The following is a 19751-nucleotide window of genomic DNA, read 5'->3' as shown; positions in this document are numbered from 1 at the left end:
TAATCTAGATTGTGGTCTCAGGATTACCTTTTTCATTGTGGCTCAATAAAAGATATCAAAAACTATACAGAATCCAATTTTCTCTGATGCTAATAAAGCTATTAGAGCTCTGAATTGAAAAATTAAAAATGAGGTTTAAAATATATTAATCTTTGTTATTGCAGGACTGAAATGCACACACCTCTTGTCAAAGCAATTAAATGAAATAATATGGGATAGTTATCATTCAAGAACAGACTTAAAAAGAATGCAATGAGTCAACCCCATAGTTTGGGTGTTAGCAGCTGCAGTTCAGAAGATTTCGATTTGGGAGCAGTCCAAGGCAGGTAGATTTTTCTTTTTTTCAGAAAGATGGAAAAGATTAGGAAATGAAAACTGTCCTTACCAATTAAGTGCATTTACTGCCTATTTATGGAATTAAATTGGGAGCAGCACCAGGAAGGCTCTAGACTGAGAATAAGATACTGCAGCTCTAGTTGTCGAGAGAAAGCAAAATAGTGGTCTGTGGACAAAAAAAGCAAATAAATGGGCCCAGTTTGGTAGAAGTAATCCACATAATAGATCAGTGCTGAACCTAAAGTCTGGAAGAAACATCAAAATACTCCTTCCCAGATTTCCACAGAATAGACTATACAGTTCCTTGCAAAAATTACTTATTTACGAAATTCAGATAAAATGGGCAAGGTTAAAACAATATTTCACATATTACATCTCCAAGGAACATAAATACAATAAAATAAAATTTCTAGGTCAAAATTGCAATTTATCTCCCATCTGATTAAACTAAGTAAACCAATAAACTCTAACTTTATCAATGTTTAACAGAGTAAAAAACCTCAGAAAAAGACCATCCAGCCCAGCCAGTCTTCCCCGTTATTCTGCCCACATTAAAAAGGATACACCCAGCCGTCCACCACGGCGTGAGACCTGCCGCAAGATTTCTCATCATCCAGGAGACTGACTTCTTCCCTTCTACTCCAGCATCCAAGATCCCCACTTAGTGCCCTCCTGCACCCCACTCTTCCCATGCTTCTAAGGTTACCTGGCGGATTTAAAAGCACGTGGATTTTTAAAACCCGCCCGAGTATGCGAATAAATAAAAAAAAGTTCAAAAAGGGGCGAGGAATGGGCGGGCTGAGTCCGTAACATGAAGTCTGCGCGTAAGAATTTATGCGCACAAGCGTCCGCCAGGGCAACTTATCGCGTAACTTTACTTCTGCCATGGACGGTGTGAAAGTAATAAAATGAAAACTAGGCTAGTTAGCGGGATTTTAAGGGTCAGGGCTAACAGGGTAAAAGGGAGGGGTTTAGGAAGTCCTCTTCTTTACTGCAGCAAACTGGGAACGAACTGGGGAAACGGGTAATTAACCATAGCACAAAAGCCATTGCATGACATTAGATCTCATAAATATTCCTTAAGAGTACTTTTAGAACCAGATCTACTGGGGAAACAGGTAATTGCGTCAGAGCACATATCTACTAAAATCACCCCGCCCCCCACTTATGAGATCAAGGAGGTATTTGTAATTTTATTTCATAAAATTCATTCTATTTATTTATAGACTTATAAATTCAGTGAGATAATTTGCTTTGTACCACTATATTATTTTTCCCTTTCATTGTTCCACTGTTCTCTCCCCTCCCCCCCAGTTAACAAGTTTATTGTGAAGCACTATTGCATATGTTCGTTAACAAGTTTATTGTAAAGTTTATTGTTTATTGTAAATGTTTATTGTGAAGCACTGTTGCACATGTTCGTTCTATTTGGCGCAGCTGCAATGTTTCTGTTAATTGTGAACCGATGTGAGGTTACTAAACAAATGTCGGTATATAAAAACTGCAAATAAATAAATAAATAGATTTGTGCGCGTACGTACACATGTATATTATAAAATCGACGCATCCACGTGCGCAAACTGGCAAATGCGCACATATGCGACTGGATCTTAAAATTCACCTCTAAGTCTGTGGAATTATGAGGGCAAGGCTGCACCGAGTCTTGAACTAGATGGCCTGCTCGATTAGGAGACCAGCGCCCTGGCTCCGAGACATGGGCTGATTGATACGTCATTTAACTACAAACATGAAAAAAATTCATTCTTCAATTCCTACATATTCTTGAATGCTTTAAAAAATAATTACCAATTTTCAGTCTGTAAATTCACCAATACAAACCCATGCACTAGCGCAAAAAAGTTCCACTAATTTTACTGTCTTGAAAGACTTTGAACAGGCATATATAGAACTATAATTTCTAAAAACTAGCGGATATTTGTGCATTAATTCATCAGATAACCACAGTGGTGTAGATTGAACAATTCTTTCAAAACAACTTCCTGTTCCTGAAAACTGGTAGATCTAAGAAGAAACAAATAAGATCCCTTTGGCTACAGCACAAATGAGAGTACATAATTCATCACCAAAGTAATTAATTATGGTGGAGTATAAGCTCTGCTAAGTGTAGCAAAAACTACCATTTGCATCTTATTCACAGATGAAATACTTTTCCAAAAATGATCATAAATAAAGATTTCATTAGCAATGGATACATAAAAACCGAATACATCAAAAGTGAGCCTGGACACAAATTAAAGTTTGTAAAATGTACACGGACACCCTTACATAGGTGGGACTTAAAAATACGCTGCTTTATTGTGATTTGTAGCCTCTATGCCCAGGACATGATCCCAGCTACTTCTAAAAAAAAAAATATATACATATATATATATACACTTCTCTCCCAATTCAGACAGATTTTCTTTTTAAGATGATTGAATTATGGCAGTTTATGAAAGATGCACAAATTTGACTTATCCGGCTAAGTTGTTACAAAGTTGTCACTTAGCTGGATAAGTCTTAAAAAGTGCTACTTAGTCGGTTAAGTAAGATAGCCAGATGAGTCTTCAAACGCTAGTTATCCAGCTATCTTACTTTTTTGGTATCTTGCTTCAGGTTTGCTCACATTTAATTTAAAGCCAGAAATGGAGCCGAAGAGAGAAAATTCTACCATCAAAGCAGTTAACGACTCCACTGGATTACTAATGTGTACAAGCAGATCATCAGCAAAAGCCACGATCTTAAACATATTGACACATACCAGAATATCTGAAGTACAGACATTGTGTTGAATGGCCCTCAATAGTGGTTCTAGTGATAAAATAAATAAAAGGGGCAACAGAGGACAGCCTTGCCTAGTTCCTCGCTGTAAAAGAAACTCATTCTTGATTGATCCATTTATTAATATTTTAGCCTGGCTCCGAATAAAGCAAGCACACCACCTTTAACCAGTTGCCACAAAACCCAAACTGTCTAAAACAAAGAAAAGATAATCCCAGTCTACCCGATCAAAAGCCTTTTTGGCATTGAAATTGATCAATAATGAAGGAATCATGTGGGAAGTACTCCATGCTATAGAGGCCAAAACCCGCCTCACTTTGAAAACAGAACGTGACCCACGCACAAAACCCACCTGATGATCCTCTATCACAGAAGGGGATGAAGCATGCTAAGCGGTCTACATAGATCTTGGCTAGTAATTTAATATCAAAATTCAGCAATGATATTGACATGTAGGAACCCGGTAGAAGTGGGCCTTTATCCTTCTTAGGAATTAACATAAATACCATGACAAAACCCGACTGCATTAACATACACAGCTTGATTATTTATTTATTTATTTATTTATTTATTTATTTAAATTCTTTTAATATACCGATGCTCAAGACCAAGTCTTATCATACCGGTTTACAATGGAACTAGGTTTTATCACCTCCCACTGTCACTTTCTATTCCTCATATATACTCTTATAAACATATTTCTTTCTTTCGGAGGGAAAACTTCCGTCACCTCCCACAGTTACGAATGTAGTCGTTAATATTTTTTGTAACTGATGTTATACCTGTTGTGTTACACCAGTAAACTGTTGTTATACCTGTAAACCGGAGTGAAGGTCTTTCGCTAAACTTTGGTATATAAAAGCTTACAAATAAATAAATAAAATATTTAGCGCCTTATTAGCATTGTACAGAAAATATTCCTTTTCAAGTAAATGTTCATACAAAAGAAGCAAAGGAGGGGGGGCCACATGTTCTCTCAAAATCTTATAAAACTCCCCCCCCCCATAGCCATCCGTCCCTGGTGCCTTATATGGGAAAGCTCCCAAAATCCCGAATTGTATTTCCTCCAAAAGGAACGTGGTGTTTAACCTATCTAAGTGCGCATCTGTGAGTTGCAGAAGTGCAATCTTCCTAAAAAAGCATGCTCTGTGTCAGTATTCCCCGGCTGTTGAGTGTAATGTTGCTGAAAATAATCAAGAAAAATCTCACATAGTCCCTCATTAGAGTTAACAATGTTATGCTTTTTATCACGTGCTGCTGCAATATATTTGGCCCCTAGCTTGCGCTTAATCATATTAGCCAACAACTTCCTCGCTTTGCTTCCATGTTGAAAAAACTGGTATTTGTAAAAGAACATAGATTTAACCATACGTTGGTGGTGTAATGAGTTCAGAGCGGTCAAAGATGTTAAAAAATTTGTCCTGGCCAGTTTGGAGCTCTCCCTCGCTAGGTGTAATCTGTCCCTGCATCCCTGTCTTTCCAATTTCAATAGTCCAGCATCTAGAGCCCTGTGTCTATGATCTAAAAAGGCAATAATCTCACCACGAAGTACAGCTTTACCCGTTTCCCAAAATAGGGTCGGCATTGTAATAGGCTCCTGAAACTCATCCCATCGCTGTTAAAAAAAAATTCCTGGAATTTTAAATCTTTAGCAAGGTATGCAGGGAAGCACCATTGACGGTACAGCTGCCCACCAGCCACCAATTTACATCCACCCAAATCAAAGCTTGATCTGAGATTTCCAGAGGCCCGATCTCTGCAGCTGACATTTAAGAAAATAAGGCAGTGGATTACAGTAGGTAGTCGATGCGCGCGCATGAGAAACAGATGTAGTCACGTTCCATAGGATGGAAATCTCTCCAGGCATCTAGTAAGTCTAATTTTTTAGCGAGATGAGTAGTCAGTGTAACTCGGTGCCCCACACGGGCTGGGGTCTTGAACCATTGCCACAGGGGTTCCAAGGCACTGCTCCTCTCCCCCTCGGGGACTGTAGTTCAGGTGGTGTATGCGCTTCCAGCAGGGCCCAGCCCTTACTGGTCAGGATATTTCTGCCCCGTCTCGGCGTGTGCTCCCTGCTGCTTCATTGATTCAATGCCTGGGCTCCTTTGTTTCCCTCTTCCAGGCCTCTTGGTGTTCCCAGTTCCTGGTTGCCTGTGTTACTTTCACGTTCCTGGATCCTTGCTACAAGCCTTGCCTGCCGCAAATTGCTGTTTACCTGGATTTCTTGCACTTTGTATTTCCTGACCTTTCCTTGGTTTCCTGCTGTTAAGGTGTAGTGAGATTAAACTAATTTTGTTCAGCCTCTTGTTGTTCCTAGTTTACGTCTGGCAGGCATTCCCAGCAGTGAGCCCCAGAGATGTCCAGTTTGTAAGAGCCGCCCACATCTAACCCCAGAGATTCCCTGCCATTTCAAATGATCACACATACACCTGTGAGCATTCTAACTACAGAGGTGATGGAAGTCCAGGGTAAAAACAGAAATAGTCAAAAGAAATAAAATTAGTCCTTCACGAAGGAAGAGGTTAGAATGCAGGGAAAAGCAAAGCTTCCATTCACTGTGAAGGAACTTACACGGATCAGTTCCATTATAACGTATGTGTATGCGTGTATTTACATATATGTGTGTATACAAATTCTCTTTTTTTCAGTTCAATGACATCAATAGGAGAACGTGCAGTAACTGGAGATAAAGAGAATGCCAGTAGCTCTCATGTTGGAAGGGGAGCAAGCTGCCTGAGGAGACAGAGTGCACATATGATACTCCATGAAAAATATTACACTACAACAGAAATGTATACATATCAGGGGTGGACTAATATTGCCACTACTTACTTATATTTAGCGCACGCCTATTCATTGGTAGCTCAAGGCAAATTACATTCAGATACTGTAAGTATTTCCCTATCCCCAGAGGACTTACAGTCTAAGGGGGTCATTTACTAAACGTTTTTCCCTTAGACACAGAATGGGAGAAAAGCCTTAGTAAATCCGGCCCTAAGTTTGTGAAATGACTTGTGCAAGGTCACAAGGAACATCAGTGGGATTTGAACCCTGGCTTCCCTGGTTCTCAGTCTGCTGCTCTACTAGGCTACGCCTCCACTTGGCTTTCTGGAGACAGCTAAAAACCATGCCTATTACACATGCTGCATTTGATGGGAGGTACGGGGATTATTTGGTACCTAAGCATGGTAATTTGTTTGGATGGGGAGAGACTTTAGTGAATGCCTGTTAGGGAAACTGCTGGATTAAACGGGTGATGTGGGTGGGATTTTAGAGGCTGGATTTCTTGTTTTTTAATATGAGATGTTATGAATACATGGGTGGTAAAGCGATATGGATGTCTTGGGACACACATTTTGCAATCAGATTTGAATTGTGTGCGCACTATTTATTTAAAATATTTATTGCTACAGCCTGAGAACCTTTTGGTAAGAAATATTTAAAATAAATTATGCATTATCATCCACCCCGGTGGACAGCAATGCAGGACGCAAAAATGGGAATTAGTTAGGGACATAGGTGATAATATACCTGGTTTTGCAAAAACCGTCAAGGGATCTTTGATGGCCAAAAAGTAGATAGGAACTCAGTTTAACATCTCATTTGAAGTGCAATACCTCCAGTAGTGCTGCTACTGCAATATGACATCCCTAATGAGTCTGAGCCAAAACCATGGTGTGGGAACTGAACCCATGACCTTCTGGTGCAAGCATTAATTGTATAAGCTAAGCCACATCACAAACTTCATGTACAACCCTTCGAGTTGAAGTGGTTGGCAAAGAGAAGTGAACAACATGATGCCAATGACTTCTTGCTGAAAAAAAGGGAATACAGAAAATCATTTTCTTGAATTCTTAATGGCTTTGCCTTTTCTAAAGTTGTTTTATTCTACTACATACTGGCAAAAATGTAACATTGGTGCAAATGAGTCCAAGTGAACGCTAGCCATGGAGATATTAACCATTCCGTTCTGGAAGGTTTTACCCGTTCTCATTCTTTGCACATTTCCTGCTCCTCTGCCCAGGGAGGATCTCTTGGGAGAAGTACTGCTTAGCCATACATATGAAGTTATACAAATTCAATGCTAGTAAGTCTGCAACATTCTTATACATGAGCAGATCACAAAAGTCTTGAATCTAATGGCCGTGTTCTCAACATTTTCTATTAAAGTCTTCTCTGTTGCAATTCGCCTTAGAAAAGCACAGCATCAGTTTATAAAAAGATTTTATGACAATGTGCTACAGAAAGTAATTCATATGAAATAAAGAATGGACTAATAGTTAAAAAGATCCCTGAAAGTTCTAGTTTTAAAAATGTCTCTTTGAATGTGTTTATGAATCTCTCTCTTTAGCCATATGTTTAATCCCACAGAGGTTACAAGACACAATCAAATAAGAATCTTTCTCTAGCTGTCTGCTAATGGTGTTCTTACAGCAAGTTGGAAGTTTCAGTCACTAGGAATACCAGGAAGGTTGCCCATGGCTTTCCTCAGAATAAGGTGTCACTCTTAATGCAGAATGCAAATGGATGGCACACATGTGATCACATCAGCTGAACAGAGGTTTACACAAAATTTTAACAGCAAATGAAGATGCAATATATTTTAAATGTGTAAATGTAAGTGAACAGAAATCACTGCAAGAAAAAAAAGTGCCATTTAGCAGTATGGTGTTTTGAAACAGTTACTTTTAGTATCTTCTATACAGCAGTTCTTAGGAAAGAGATAACACAATACAAAAGTGTGTATACAGCCATGAAAGCATACAAAGGACTTTCCATATCACTGTGCTAGAATATTTCTGCAAGATATGACTGTCATATCATTCAGCTGAGAAATAATAAAACATTTCAAATGTTTGGAGGACTTAATCAGTAAAAGTTTTTACTATGCGTCCACTTAGGTAGCCATCTGTTAGTCAATCATCAGAAAATCAAAGGCAGATTGGTATGACTCAGTCCAAACTTTAATACCGCATGATTGTGTCCTGTAAGCTTGTTTTGTGCAAGGGCTGCTGTGGTTTTAGCAAAGAGATTAACGACCGGACCTAAGCTGGCCTCCAAACCTTGCCCTGCTGATGCCTGGAGCCCTTTGAAGTCTGACCATCATACCTGGCACAATAACAGTGGAAACTAGGCTGGTGTCAGATCTAATCAAGCTATCACTAACGATGAGGCACACTAATTGGCCCAACTGCGGATTATACTTTTTGCTACAGATTCAAGGCAATAATTTAGTCAAATGATGGTTTTTATCTAATTAAGATTCCAAAGTGAGAAGACACGGAACTAGACAGACCAAGTTCAAAATTAGGTGTCCTTTAAAGTGATATCTCCTGTTTAAAGACCTCTCCTAACATAGTGTACACAAGTCACTACAATATATACGGAGTAAATAATCAAACTGCCTGTGTTATTACATACCCAGCAAAGAAAAACTACCTGGGTAGACTTGCTTTGACTGGTCAGCCATGAAAGGCAAAACAGAAATACTAAATTACAGACCAATGACAAATTACCTGCAAAGATCTGTGCCTGAGGGTAGTTTTTTTGATCGGAAACAAGGCGTGTAGGTTTGAATAATCAAATCTCCACCCCTGGGAACGCCTCCACAGATATAAGTATCTGCATTGTTCAACAATGTGCCTACATTTACCCACAGTCTGGGCAGTATTCAAAGCTCCTATTTTTGTAGGGCTGCGAGTAATGCCCTCATATACAATTTAACTTTTACATGTCTATCCTATTTACAGTAAAAGTATATAGAAGCCTAATTACAGCTCTACCCTGCTCCAGATTTACTTTATGTATTCTGACTGTACAAGGGCACGTTCTTAGAAACCCCCTCCAAAAAAAAGGAACCCTCTCAAATATTGTTTAACTTATGCAATATTGTGGCAAACATAATAAAACTGAATACGATAGTGTGTGAAGAACATAAAAAGCACCATACTGAGTCAGATCGCGGGTCCATCAAGCCCTGTATTCTGTTTCCAACAGTCACAAGTAACTCCGAGATTTCTTATATTGCTCTTTTTACAAGAGCACACAAGTCATTTGTCTGGGCACTTCTTTTGCTGGTTATGAGGATACTTTTCAAGTGATTTAGAAGTGGATGAAAGGTAAGAGCATTGTGGAGGAGACATTTCTGAGGGCATGTTTAGGTCAGGCAGAAAAAGTGTGCATGTAAGTGGCACTGTCACACCTAGATATGGGAAAAAGAAGTGCCAGTGACTGCACAGACTTTGTAATCATGCTAAGTATCAAAGTACAACACCTGCACGTAAGTAGTACACACGGTCTTGTCTCAGTGCGAACCCTATGGGGCACTCTGGGACTGCAGGGGTAGAGTTCATTAAACTTGAAGGTCTGTTACCCGATTATGGCACATCAGGACGTACGACCTACTTCACTCGCTGAATCCTCTTCTCAGCACTAAACCAATATTATGACAAGACTCTTCAGTTACGCTTATACTGTATCAGTTTATTCAGAAACCAGGATTGGTTTCCTTAATCCCCACTGCCATTATGTCCTTCAACTGGGGGCACACATTGCCCTCATACCTTTCTCTTAGGAGACCCAATACTAATGGACCTATATAGCTCAGACTGTGATGAGAGAATCAAATTAGAAGCTGAACTAGCTAGCAGACTGCAAATACTGTACTAGCTATAAGACCTAGTGGAAATGCAGGCACTTAATGAGGGAAAATCCCACACTCTAGATCAGTGGCTCTCAGCGGCGGATTCCTGATGAAGACCGGCTCGGGGATTCGCAGCCCAGGCCGGCCCAGGAGATACCACGTGGTCTGCCGAGCGCGGCTCTGTCATGGCCACACTCGGCAGACCACGTGACTAGCGCGACCGGCCCACCGAGGGATGCCCGATCCCCCGATAGGCCAATCCACCCTTGGTGGTTCTCAATCTAGTCTTTGAGACATACTCAACCAGTCTGGTCTTCAGGATATCTGCAAAGAATATGCATGAGGTAGATAGATTTGCATATAATGGAGACAGTGCATGCACATCTATCTCATGCATTTTCATTGTGGGAATCCCGTAACTAGACTGGCTGGGTATGTCTCAAAGACTAGATTGAGAGCCGTTAATCTAGAGTGCGGGATTTTTCCTCATTAAGTGCCTCTTGCCAGGAAAATGCCATGCTCGCAAAATATCCTTTAAATATTGCACTTCTATGACTTACTGGGCTTTTCCCCTCACTATCTCTCACCGTAGTCAGTTTGAAACATGAATGCTTTACACATTTTGATTTTTGTATATGTCTTTTCTATTTTTTCTTCTTTTTTTTTTTTTTTTTTACTTAAGCACCTGTGTTTCTTCCCTTTGTGTACATTTCAGACATTAAAATCAGTTATGTTCATCTTTAGTAATAGAGATGCTTCTATCTGTTTTCTGAGTGTACACCATAATGGTGTTCTTTATTTGTTAATTTTTACATGCATAGGAAAGGATTTGAATTATGTTGCTACCAACCGAAATATTTTGCAGACTTTTTCCAGTTGCTCTTCTTTTCATTAGGTTTTTTTTCCATCCCATGCACAGTCCACCTGGGTTTATGCTGCCCACTCTGATGTAGCAAGTGAAGCTAAGACCAGACATTTGCAGCTTTAAACACTACTCCCTCAGCTTCACTGAAAAAGGTTTATCCCCCAAGAACTGCTGACTATGAGATCACTCACAGTGGGATGATGTGTCCACCTCTTCCATGAACAGTAATTACACAGCACTCAAGGCTAAAGGGGAGAGGGCAGGCCAAGAGATTCAGAATTCCTTTGAATAGTAACTTGAGATTTTGAGAGTAGAAAAATTATGCTGCAGCCTACATTCAAACACTTTAAAATTGTACTGCATAGTTCCATATACGAGTAACGAAAGTCAGTCAAAAATCCCTTTTCACTGCCTAAAAAAACAGACTTTAGTAGCTCCAAAAGCTTGTATCTTAAAATATTCATTAATCTAATAAAGGTATAGTCTTCACCTAATTTTTTTTAACCCACTGCTTCTTCCACCCTAGAAAGACACTAAATTGACTATAATAAGCTACATGACATCACTTTTAGTGCCTTAAACATGCTACAACATTTATTTATTTTTTTAACTGAGATGTTATTTTACATTTTGTCATATACTGTGCATCTTCCTCAGGCCAGAATCTTTACGCTGCTACTGATCCTGATTATATGCTGCCATTCTAATATGTTGTACCCTGCTTTGGTTGCATATTTTCATTCAAAAGACAAGTAATAAATCCAAACAGTAAACAAAGAACAACAATTGTGCCATCTAAAATAAATGTTTCAAAGTTAAATCCTAGAGTATCTGCACATGAACACGTGTCTTTGGTTTTATTCCAAAAAGGAAGGTAGTGATAAGCATTTAAAATTAAATGAAAGCATAATCACAATGTGCTTAATGACAGCACTTGATTCAATTTTGGCTGTCTAAAAAGGCTACTAAACAGGCCACCACTCTGAACAGTGTTCTTCATAAAATTCGTCTTGAATGGCTTTTAAAGAGGGTGTCCCAGCAGAGAAACATCTAGCACTCATGCAGAGGTGACCTACTTGAGGAACCCACTGCATGATTAACTATTAACTACTCTCAATAGGATTAGATAATTAAGGACATTGATTACCATTAATTGGGAGGAGGGCATCTTAATTTGTCACTTGATAGGGCCCTTTAAATGATTTATAGCATAGAGCTACTTGCACATGTGAAGAAAGAAAAGAAAGGGGATCCTTAACTTACCTTATCAAGTGGCCAGCTAAAGAGGGCAGGGGGGTCAAAGAAGGGCCAAAGTGGTCACTTAAGGGTGAAGTCCCAAACACCAAAGCATGCCAAGCTACATTGACCATCATTTGGTGATGAAGTAAAAAATATGCTAATTTATTGGTGGCAATTCTCTCTTTTTTTATGGTTTCAAGCAGTTAAGACAAGTGGCCTGCCTAAGAGCTTTTCAGCTGAAAAGAGATTAAACAAAATGGTTTGTCAAAGCTGCTTGGTTGTTTTATGTCTTTCTTTAAAAAGAAAAGAAAAGCTCAGACTGTACTGATACACCCCCCCCCTCCCCCCACCCCCCGAGCCTCTCTTTGTCTTATTAATAACTTCGCTCTAATTTCTTAATAGTTCTATGTGCACTTCTCCTGCAGCAAGATAGAAATGAAATCTATATTTTAAATTATTTCCTCTTAATCAAGACTTCCCACACGAAGTTCCTGGGAAAAAAATAAACTTTAAATCTAGATGACAATTCACTTAAATACCTGAGAGTAAATGATACTGTGGTTAAGATGACATGAAAGAGCAAAAGGTGATTTCAGTAATGTGAAGAAAATTGCTTCTGAATACTGATAAGGATACTTATCCCCCATGCCACATGCATTACACATATTAAAAATCCTCAGCTGAGGTAATAGCATACAGTTACCTTCCCACCCACTAACATAAGTGATAGCAAGTCATTAACGTGTAATTAAATGTGATGCTTATGGCCTGAAAAACAGGAATGTCATCATCTGTTTAATAAAGTTTGTGGCCCACCTTTGTTTTAGCTCTGAAGTAAAACTATTAACATGTTAGCTATCTAATTCTGGCAAATTGTACTAAATCAGGAGATTAAAGAGCCAGCACAAAGAAGAGACAACCAAAAAAAAAACAATATGCAATGACACAAACAATATAAAGCAATTGCATAAAGTCAGCTTTGAGGGAATATTTGTGATCTGACACAACAGGGAAAAGAATTTCACAAAAAGCATACATGAAAGCCAAGTGGCCCCCGCCATTCAGACAATAAACAGACATAACAAACCCTCTTACCTCAATGGTGAACATCTTTCTCTTTAATTTAAAAGCAAGATCCTTTGTACCTGAGGCATCACAGATCAAACTGTTCAGTCGCGGAATCTGGTGTACATGAAACAAACCTTATGGAATGATAAAAAAAAAAAAAGAGAGAGAGGAGGAAAAACCCCACTGTCATCAAGATGCATAAATTAAAGTCTTACAGCAGAATGCTGTATATTTACAAACTCTCATCCTCCCCTTTTTAAACTGGAGCTTACTACCAGGAGCACTGAAGCAAACCATGCGATTATACTTAAGTAATCAAGCAGAATAAGATAAACAGAAATCCTTGTGTGAGGGAAAACTAATTGCACTTTGGTACAGAAGTACAGATGTAAAGAGGGATCTTAATACTTGTCAAAACTATAGCCGGTTTTGTGTGTGATTTTCTTGTGTATTTACAGTAAGCAAATATGGCTATCACCTTGCAGGCTGCCCACGGCACCACAGAGCGATCTTTATTTTATTAAATGCACCAGTAAGCAGCCGGCAAAACAAGCCTTATGGTTACTGATAACCAGTGCAGCTCTAATGAAATGGATTTCATTTCACACCTTGTTAATGACTTAACAGACAGGGGAATTTTTTTTCCCTTCTCTGGGATGAAATATTAACCCTGACTCTACCTCAACATAAGCATGTCTTCAGACTGTTCTCCGATTGTTTGTACTGTTATAAAAATTACAGATAGACTGCCAGCTCCACACTGTACAAAACTTAAGCTGATGATGGTTGTGAAGGTTATTTTCTGCAGCTTAATACAATTCCTGAACAACCCAGGGGTGATTTTCCACTGCTGCAAAGTAGAGGGACTCAAAGGAATTCAGCAACCTGTCATTTAGAAAGTACCAGCTACTGAAAGGGTGTTCTGTAAAATGATTAAGAACATAAGAAGTTACCATACTGGGTCAGACCCAAGGGTTCATCAAGCCCAGCATCCTTTTTCCAAAAGTGGCCAATCCAGGATACAAGTACCCAAATATTAAATAGATCCCATGCTACTGGTAATTATAGACCAGTGAGCCTGACTTCAGTGCCGGGAAAAATAGTGGAAACTATTCTAAAGATCAACATCGTAGAGCATATAGAAAAACATGGTTTAAAGGAACACAGTCAACATGGATTTACCCAAGGGAAGTCTTGCCTAACAAATCTGCTTCATTTTTTTGAAGGGGTTTATAAACATGTGGATAAAGGTGAACTGGTAGATGTATTTAGATTTTCAGAAGGCATCTGACAAAGTCCCTCATGAGAGGCTTCTAAGAAAACTAAAAAGACATGGGATAGGAGGCGATGTCCTTTCATGGATTAGAAATTGGTTAAAAGACAGGAAACCGAGAGTAGGATTAAATGGTCAATTTTCTCAGTGGAAAAGGGTAAACAGTGGAGTGCCTCAGGGATCTGTACTTGGACCAGTGCTTTTCAATATATATATATATATATATAAATGATCTGGAAAGGAATACGACGAGCGAGGTTATCAAATTTGAGGATACAAAATTATTCAGAGTAGTTAAATCACAAGCGGAGTGTGATACATTACAGAAGGACTTTGCAAGACTGGAAGATTGGGCATCCAAATGGCAGATGAAATTTAATGTGGACAAGTGCAAGGTGTTGCATATAGGGAAAAATAATCCTTGCTGTAGTTACACGATGTTAGGTTCCATATTAGGAGCTACCACCCAAGAAAAAGATCTAGGCATCATAGTGGATAATACTTTAAAATTGTCGGCTCAGTGTGCTGCAGCAGTCAAAAAAGCAAACAGAATGTTAGGAATTATTAGGAAGGGAATGGTTAATAAAATGGAAAATGTCATAATGCCTCTGTATCGCTCCATGGTGAGACCGCACCTTGAATACTGTCTACAATTCTGGTCGCCACATCTCAAAACAGATATAGTTGCGATGGAGAAGTTACAGAGAAGGGCAACCAAAATGATAAAGGGGATGGAACAGCTCCCCTATGAGGAAAGGCTGAAGAGATTAGGGCTGTTCAGCTTCGAGAAGAGACGGCTGAGGGGCGATATGATAGAGGTCTTTAAGAACATGAGATGTCTTGAACGAATAGATGTGAATCGGTTATTTACATTTTCGGATAATAGGAGGACTAGGGGGCATTCCATGAAGTTAGCAAGTAGCATATTTAAGACTAATCAGAGAAAATTCTTTTTCACTCAATGCACAATAAAGCTCTGGAATTTGTTCCCAGATGATGTAGTTAGTGCAGTTAGTGTAGCTGGGTCCAAAAAAGGTTTGGATAAAGTTCTTGGAGGAGAAGTCCATTAACTTCTATTAATCAAGTTTACTTAGCTAATAGCCACTGCTATTAATTGCATCAGTAGCATGGGATCTTCTATGTGCTTGGGTAATTCCCAGGTTCTTGTGGCCTGGTTTGGCCTCTGTTGGAAACAGGATGCTGGGTTTGATGGACCCTTGGTCTGACCTAGCATGGCAATTTCTTATGTTCATGTTCTTAATGCTGGTAATAATCAGTGGCTATTTCCTAAATCAACTTGGTTAATAGCAGATCACCCCTGGAGCCCTTTTTAAATATCAGGGTTACATTGGCCAGCTTTCCAGTCTTCAGGTACAATGGACAATTTTAATGATAGATTACAAATTACTAGTAATAGATCTGAAATTTCATTTTCGAGTTCTTTCAGAACCCTGAGGTGCATACCATCTGGTCTGGGCGATTTGCTACTCTATAATTTGTCAATCTGGCCTACTATATCTTCCAGGTTCACCGTTATTTGGTTCAGTTCATCTGAATCATCACCCTTGAAAACCGTCTCCAGAACTGGTATCTCCCCAACATCCTCTTCAGTAAACACCAAAGCGATGGCCTTTTCTTCCCTAATTGCCCCTTTAACCCCTCAATCTAATGGTCCAACTGACTCCCTTGTTTCCTGCTTCAGATATATTTTAACAAGGTTTTATTATGAATTTTTGACTCTATGGCCAGCTTTTTTTCAAATCCTCTCTTAGCCTGTCTTATCAATGTTTTACATTTACCTTGCCAATGCTTATGCATTTTTTTTTTTTTTTTAGGAACATGTTTATTTATTTATTTTTTTTTATCAAATAGGGAGTCATAATACAAACTGTAACAGTAATAACAATCCATCACAAACCAAATATAGGTTAAAGACAAATAGAGAATGAAAATTAAAGAACATGGATTTAAGTTAATTTCCTCCTCCTCTGTTTGAATCTTTACCTTTTTTAGGAATTCTCAAACATCCAGAAATCAGTTAGTACATTACCAAAGAATTCATTGTATAGTTCCAACCCTTCAGACTATTTGCTCAATAATCTCAGCTATGTCGTACTCACTCTAGATTTCCCAATTCCTTCTTGTGATATATCTAAGCAACAAAGCCAGAAGATTTTTACTCTTTATAAATTTAGAATGGTGCTTCTCACTCGAGGAGAGAGTACATTCAGATAATCTTGCAATATTTGTAATGTAGCCTCAAACATTTCTCTGATATTGTTTTAACAGTTAAATATGAAAAAGTTAGTAGTTTAACCAATCTCACTTTCCATTGGGCAACACTGGGGCTACCTGTCCCCACCAAAGTAAATAATATAATTTTCTTTGCCACTATCATGCTTTGTCTATAAATAATTTTCTATTAATCCCTAGGACATTATACACACTATCGTAAACACCAAAAAGCCAAATCCTGGGATCAACAGGCAAACGTACTTGGAAAATACTTTTTACATACGCTTGCAACTGGCTCCAGAAATTCTGAACCTTTGGGCAGTGAAAGCATGAAAATAATTACCTACCCCTTGAGCACATTTCTGGCATTGAGATGTTGAGCAGACTGTAGCTCAAAATACTTTCTCCTGAGACAAATAGATTTGACATAAAAATGTATATTGAGTTTCCCTTAATATTACATTTTCTGTGATTCTATTTATCATTTTGAGACATTGCTGAAACTCTTGCAGTGTGAGATTAAACTCCAACCATTTCCTCCATTTGTTAAAGATCAGAGCAATAGGATCTCCTAACTGGACATTCAGCAATACTCTGTTAAACCGAGCACTGGACATTCTCTCTTGTTTATTCCCTATGAGCACCTCTTCTAATAAGCCTTGTTTATTAAACTCTGTATTGTTATCGAGCAGATTAGAGATATGACTCACTTGTAGATATGCATAAAAATCTTTATGTGACAATTGAAACCTGGCTTGCAGATCTTAATAGCTCTGCATTACGTTAAAATCTTCAATAAAAAACGGGTGCACTCGCGTGAGCCCTTTTAGATTCCACATCTTAAATACTGGGTTATCCAAGCCAGATGGAAACTGTGGATTAGATTGTATAGACATATAAGGGGAGACTTTATCCACTCTTATTAAAAGCTTACATAAAAATGATCATGCTGCCTGACAGGATGACCCCAGGAATATCTTTCTCAGAAGCTTGGATTAAGGAGTTCAAAGAAAGTGGACCCAACCAACATTGTATAAGGTCATACGATAAGTACTTAGATGCTTGAAATAGCCAGTCATGGATATGTCTTAACATACATGCCAAATTGTATAATTGTTGATTTGGGCATTTCAGGCCTCCCTTACCCAAAGGTCTCATTAAAATATCAGTTGACATTCTCGCCTTCCTCACTTTCCAAAGAAAATCCATGATATTCCTATTTATTTCTCCAATATCTTTCTTACATAACTAGATGGGAAGCATTTATTATTATTATTAACTCTTTTCTATACCGACATTCATGAACAAAGTATCATATCACATCGGTTTACAGTGAACTGGGGGGTGTTAACAACAACAATAACGAGAAGAGAGAAGTTACAAAAGACAAGGTATTGTATCAACTTGGGGAACTGAGCGAATAGGAAGCAGAGATTTACAACAACTTATTGCAGTACTTATAACCATTTGGGCATTTCTACCATTTTTACCAAATGTATTCTATTAGAGAAAGAGGGAGGGAGGGAATTTACTATATTCCTCATTAGCGGCTTAACATTGGCTTCATATATTTTATCAATATTCGAGGGGATCTTTATCCCCAAATACTTTATCTTGCCTTCTATCCATCATAATGGAAAATCTCTCACCCATGATTCTCTCAGAATTCCCAGGATGTCTAAAGCTTTAGACTTGTCTTGATTAATTTTAAATCCCACAAAGGCTCCAAACTCAGTTTGATGTTTTAAACCTCTCTTTATCGATTCCCCATGATTCAGTGAGGAAGACAAGCACATCATCAACAAAAGCTATGGTTTTAAAAATGTGCCCATCCTTGCTAAGACCTTGAAGTGTGTCATCGATCTCAATTTTTCACAATATGGGTCCATTGAAAAAATGTATAATAGAGGGGACAACTGACAGCTTTGTCTCACCCCTGGTGAAATACGAAAATCTTCTGACTTGTGACCATTGGCAATGATATTGGAGACTGAACAATGGTACAAAAGTGATACATACTTTAAAAAGTCTCCCTCAACTCCATATCTTTGCAATATCAAAAACATATATGGCCAAGATACTCTGTCAAAGGCCTTTTCAGAGTCAAAAACGACTTCCACCAGTTGTATGTTGTTGGTTTTACATATGGACATTGCCAAAGTCAATTTCACTATATGAGAACATGCTACTCTGCCCTTGACAACCCCACTTGGGTATTAGAGATAATAGAAGGAATAATCAGACAGTCTATCAGCTAGGATTTTAGCAAAAATCTTTAAATCACAGTTCAACAGGGAGATAGGATGATATGGTACTGGGGAAAGTGGGTCTTTCCCCGCCTTAGCTAATACTGTTATATATGCCTTGTTAAAGCCCAGAGGACTTCAAAAGGGAATGGGATGGACTCTGTGGATTCCTAAGGAGCTAAAACTAAGAGACATGGGGAGGGAGGGGGGGGGGGGGTGGGTAGCAGAAAAAAATTAATGAAAGTGGGGGAGAAAAATTTAACCCTAAACATAAAGTAAGGTCCCAGACTAAAGGTCTATGAATCAAATTCAAATAAGATTGTGGGGCAGACTGGCTGGGCCATCTGGTCTTTTTCTGCTGTCAAATTCTATGTTTCTATTAGAAAGATGGGTCAAGGGATAAGGGCGAAAGGGAGCAGACTTAGGGGTAACTTAAGGAAATATTTCTTTATAGAAAGGGTGGGGAATGAATGGAACAGCCTCCCTGTAGAAGTGAGCACAATATCAGTATTCAAGGGAGCATGGGACAAGCAAAAGGGATCTCTGAGGGCGAGGACGGGATTACAAAGTTGAGCAGGAGATGTGGATGAGCAGACTGGATAGGTCGTGTTCTATGAATGCTCTTATCCACAGGCTGTGTGATTTTAACATGTTCTTCACAATTTGCTTAAGAGTTACACTCTTACATGTCTATGCAGGCTTCAAAAGTAGCTCAATCTTCAAAATGGAGGTCTTCATGTAAGTACAACGGTACAATAATTATAATAGCAGTAATTATGTACACACAGCACCACAATATAATAGCTATAAGAGCTTTTTACTCATTGCTTTCAATTCTTATATCAGTCTACATATTCATATTTCTTGCTTTAAAATTTGGCAGTTCTAACCTATTGATTTCATGACAACTTTAGTTCATTGATTAGATGGTTTCCAATCCTCTCCAAATGTGAATTCTCCAAAGCCTCTCTGTTGAGTTGTACATCTGATTGAGCCAAGCTGCTGTAATATGGTTTGACAACATGTAAGGAGTTAACATGTTTCCTTTGCAGCCTTAATGCACTT

At 38.7% G+C, this 19751-nt stretch overlaps 1 protein-coding gene across 5 annotated transcripts in view; it reads right to left on the bottom strand.

The window, feature by feature from the left end:
- The window catches only part of ELP4 (elongator acetyltransferase complex subunit 4), a 188151-nt gene that overhangs the window by 63757 nt on the left and 104643 nt on the right, over window positions 1–19751 (bottom strand). For 4 of the 5 annotated variants that reach the window (XM_029583132.1, XM_029583135.1, XM_029583133.1 and 1 more), the window contains exon 9: window positions 12960–13066. The exons of the other annotated variant lie outside the window; for it this stretch is intronic. In XM_029583132.1, the coding sequence (XP_029438992.1) occupies window positions 12960–13066 (107 nt within the window). The remainder of the gene's footprint in view (window positions 1–12959; window positions 13067–19751) is intronic. 5 annotated transcript variants of the gene reach the window in all.

Source organism: Rhinatrema bivittatum, chromosome 17 (assembly GCF_901001135.1).
Source record: "Rhinatrema bivittatum chromosome 17, aRhiBiv1.1, whole genome shotgun sequence".
NCBI classification, from domain to species: Eukaryota; Metazoa; Chordata; class Amphibia; order Gymnophiona; family Rhinatrematidae; genus Rhinatrema; species Rhinatrema bivittatum.
The sequence above is the reverse complement of the archived record's forward strand: the minus strand, read 5'-3'. Positions and strand labels throughout refer to the sequence as shown.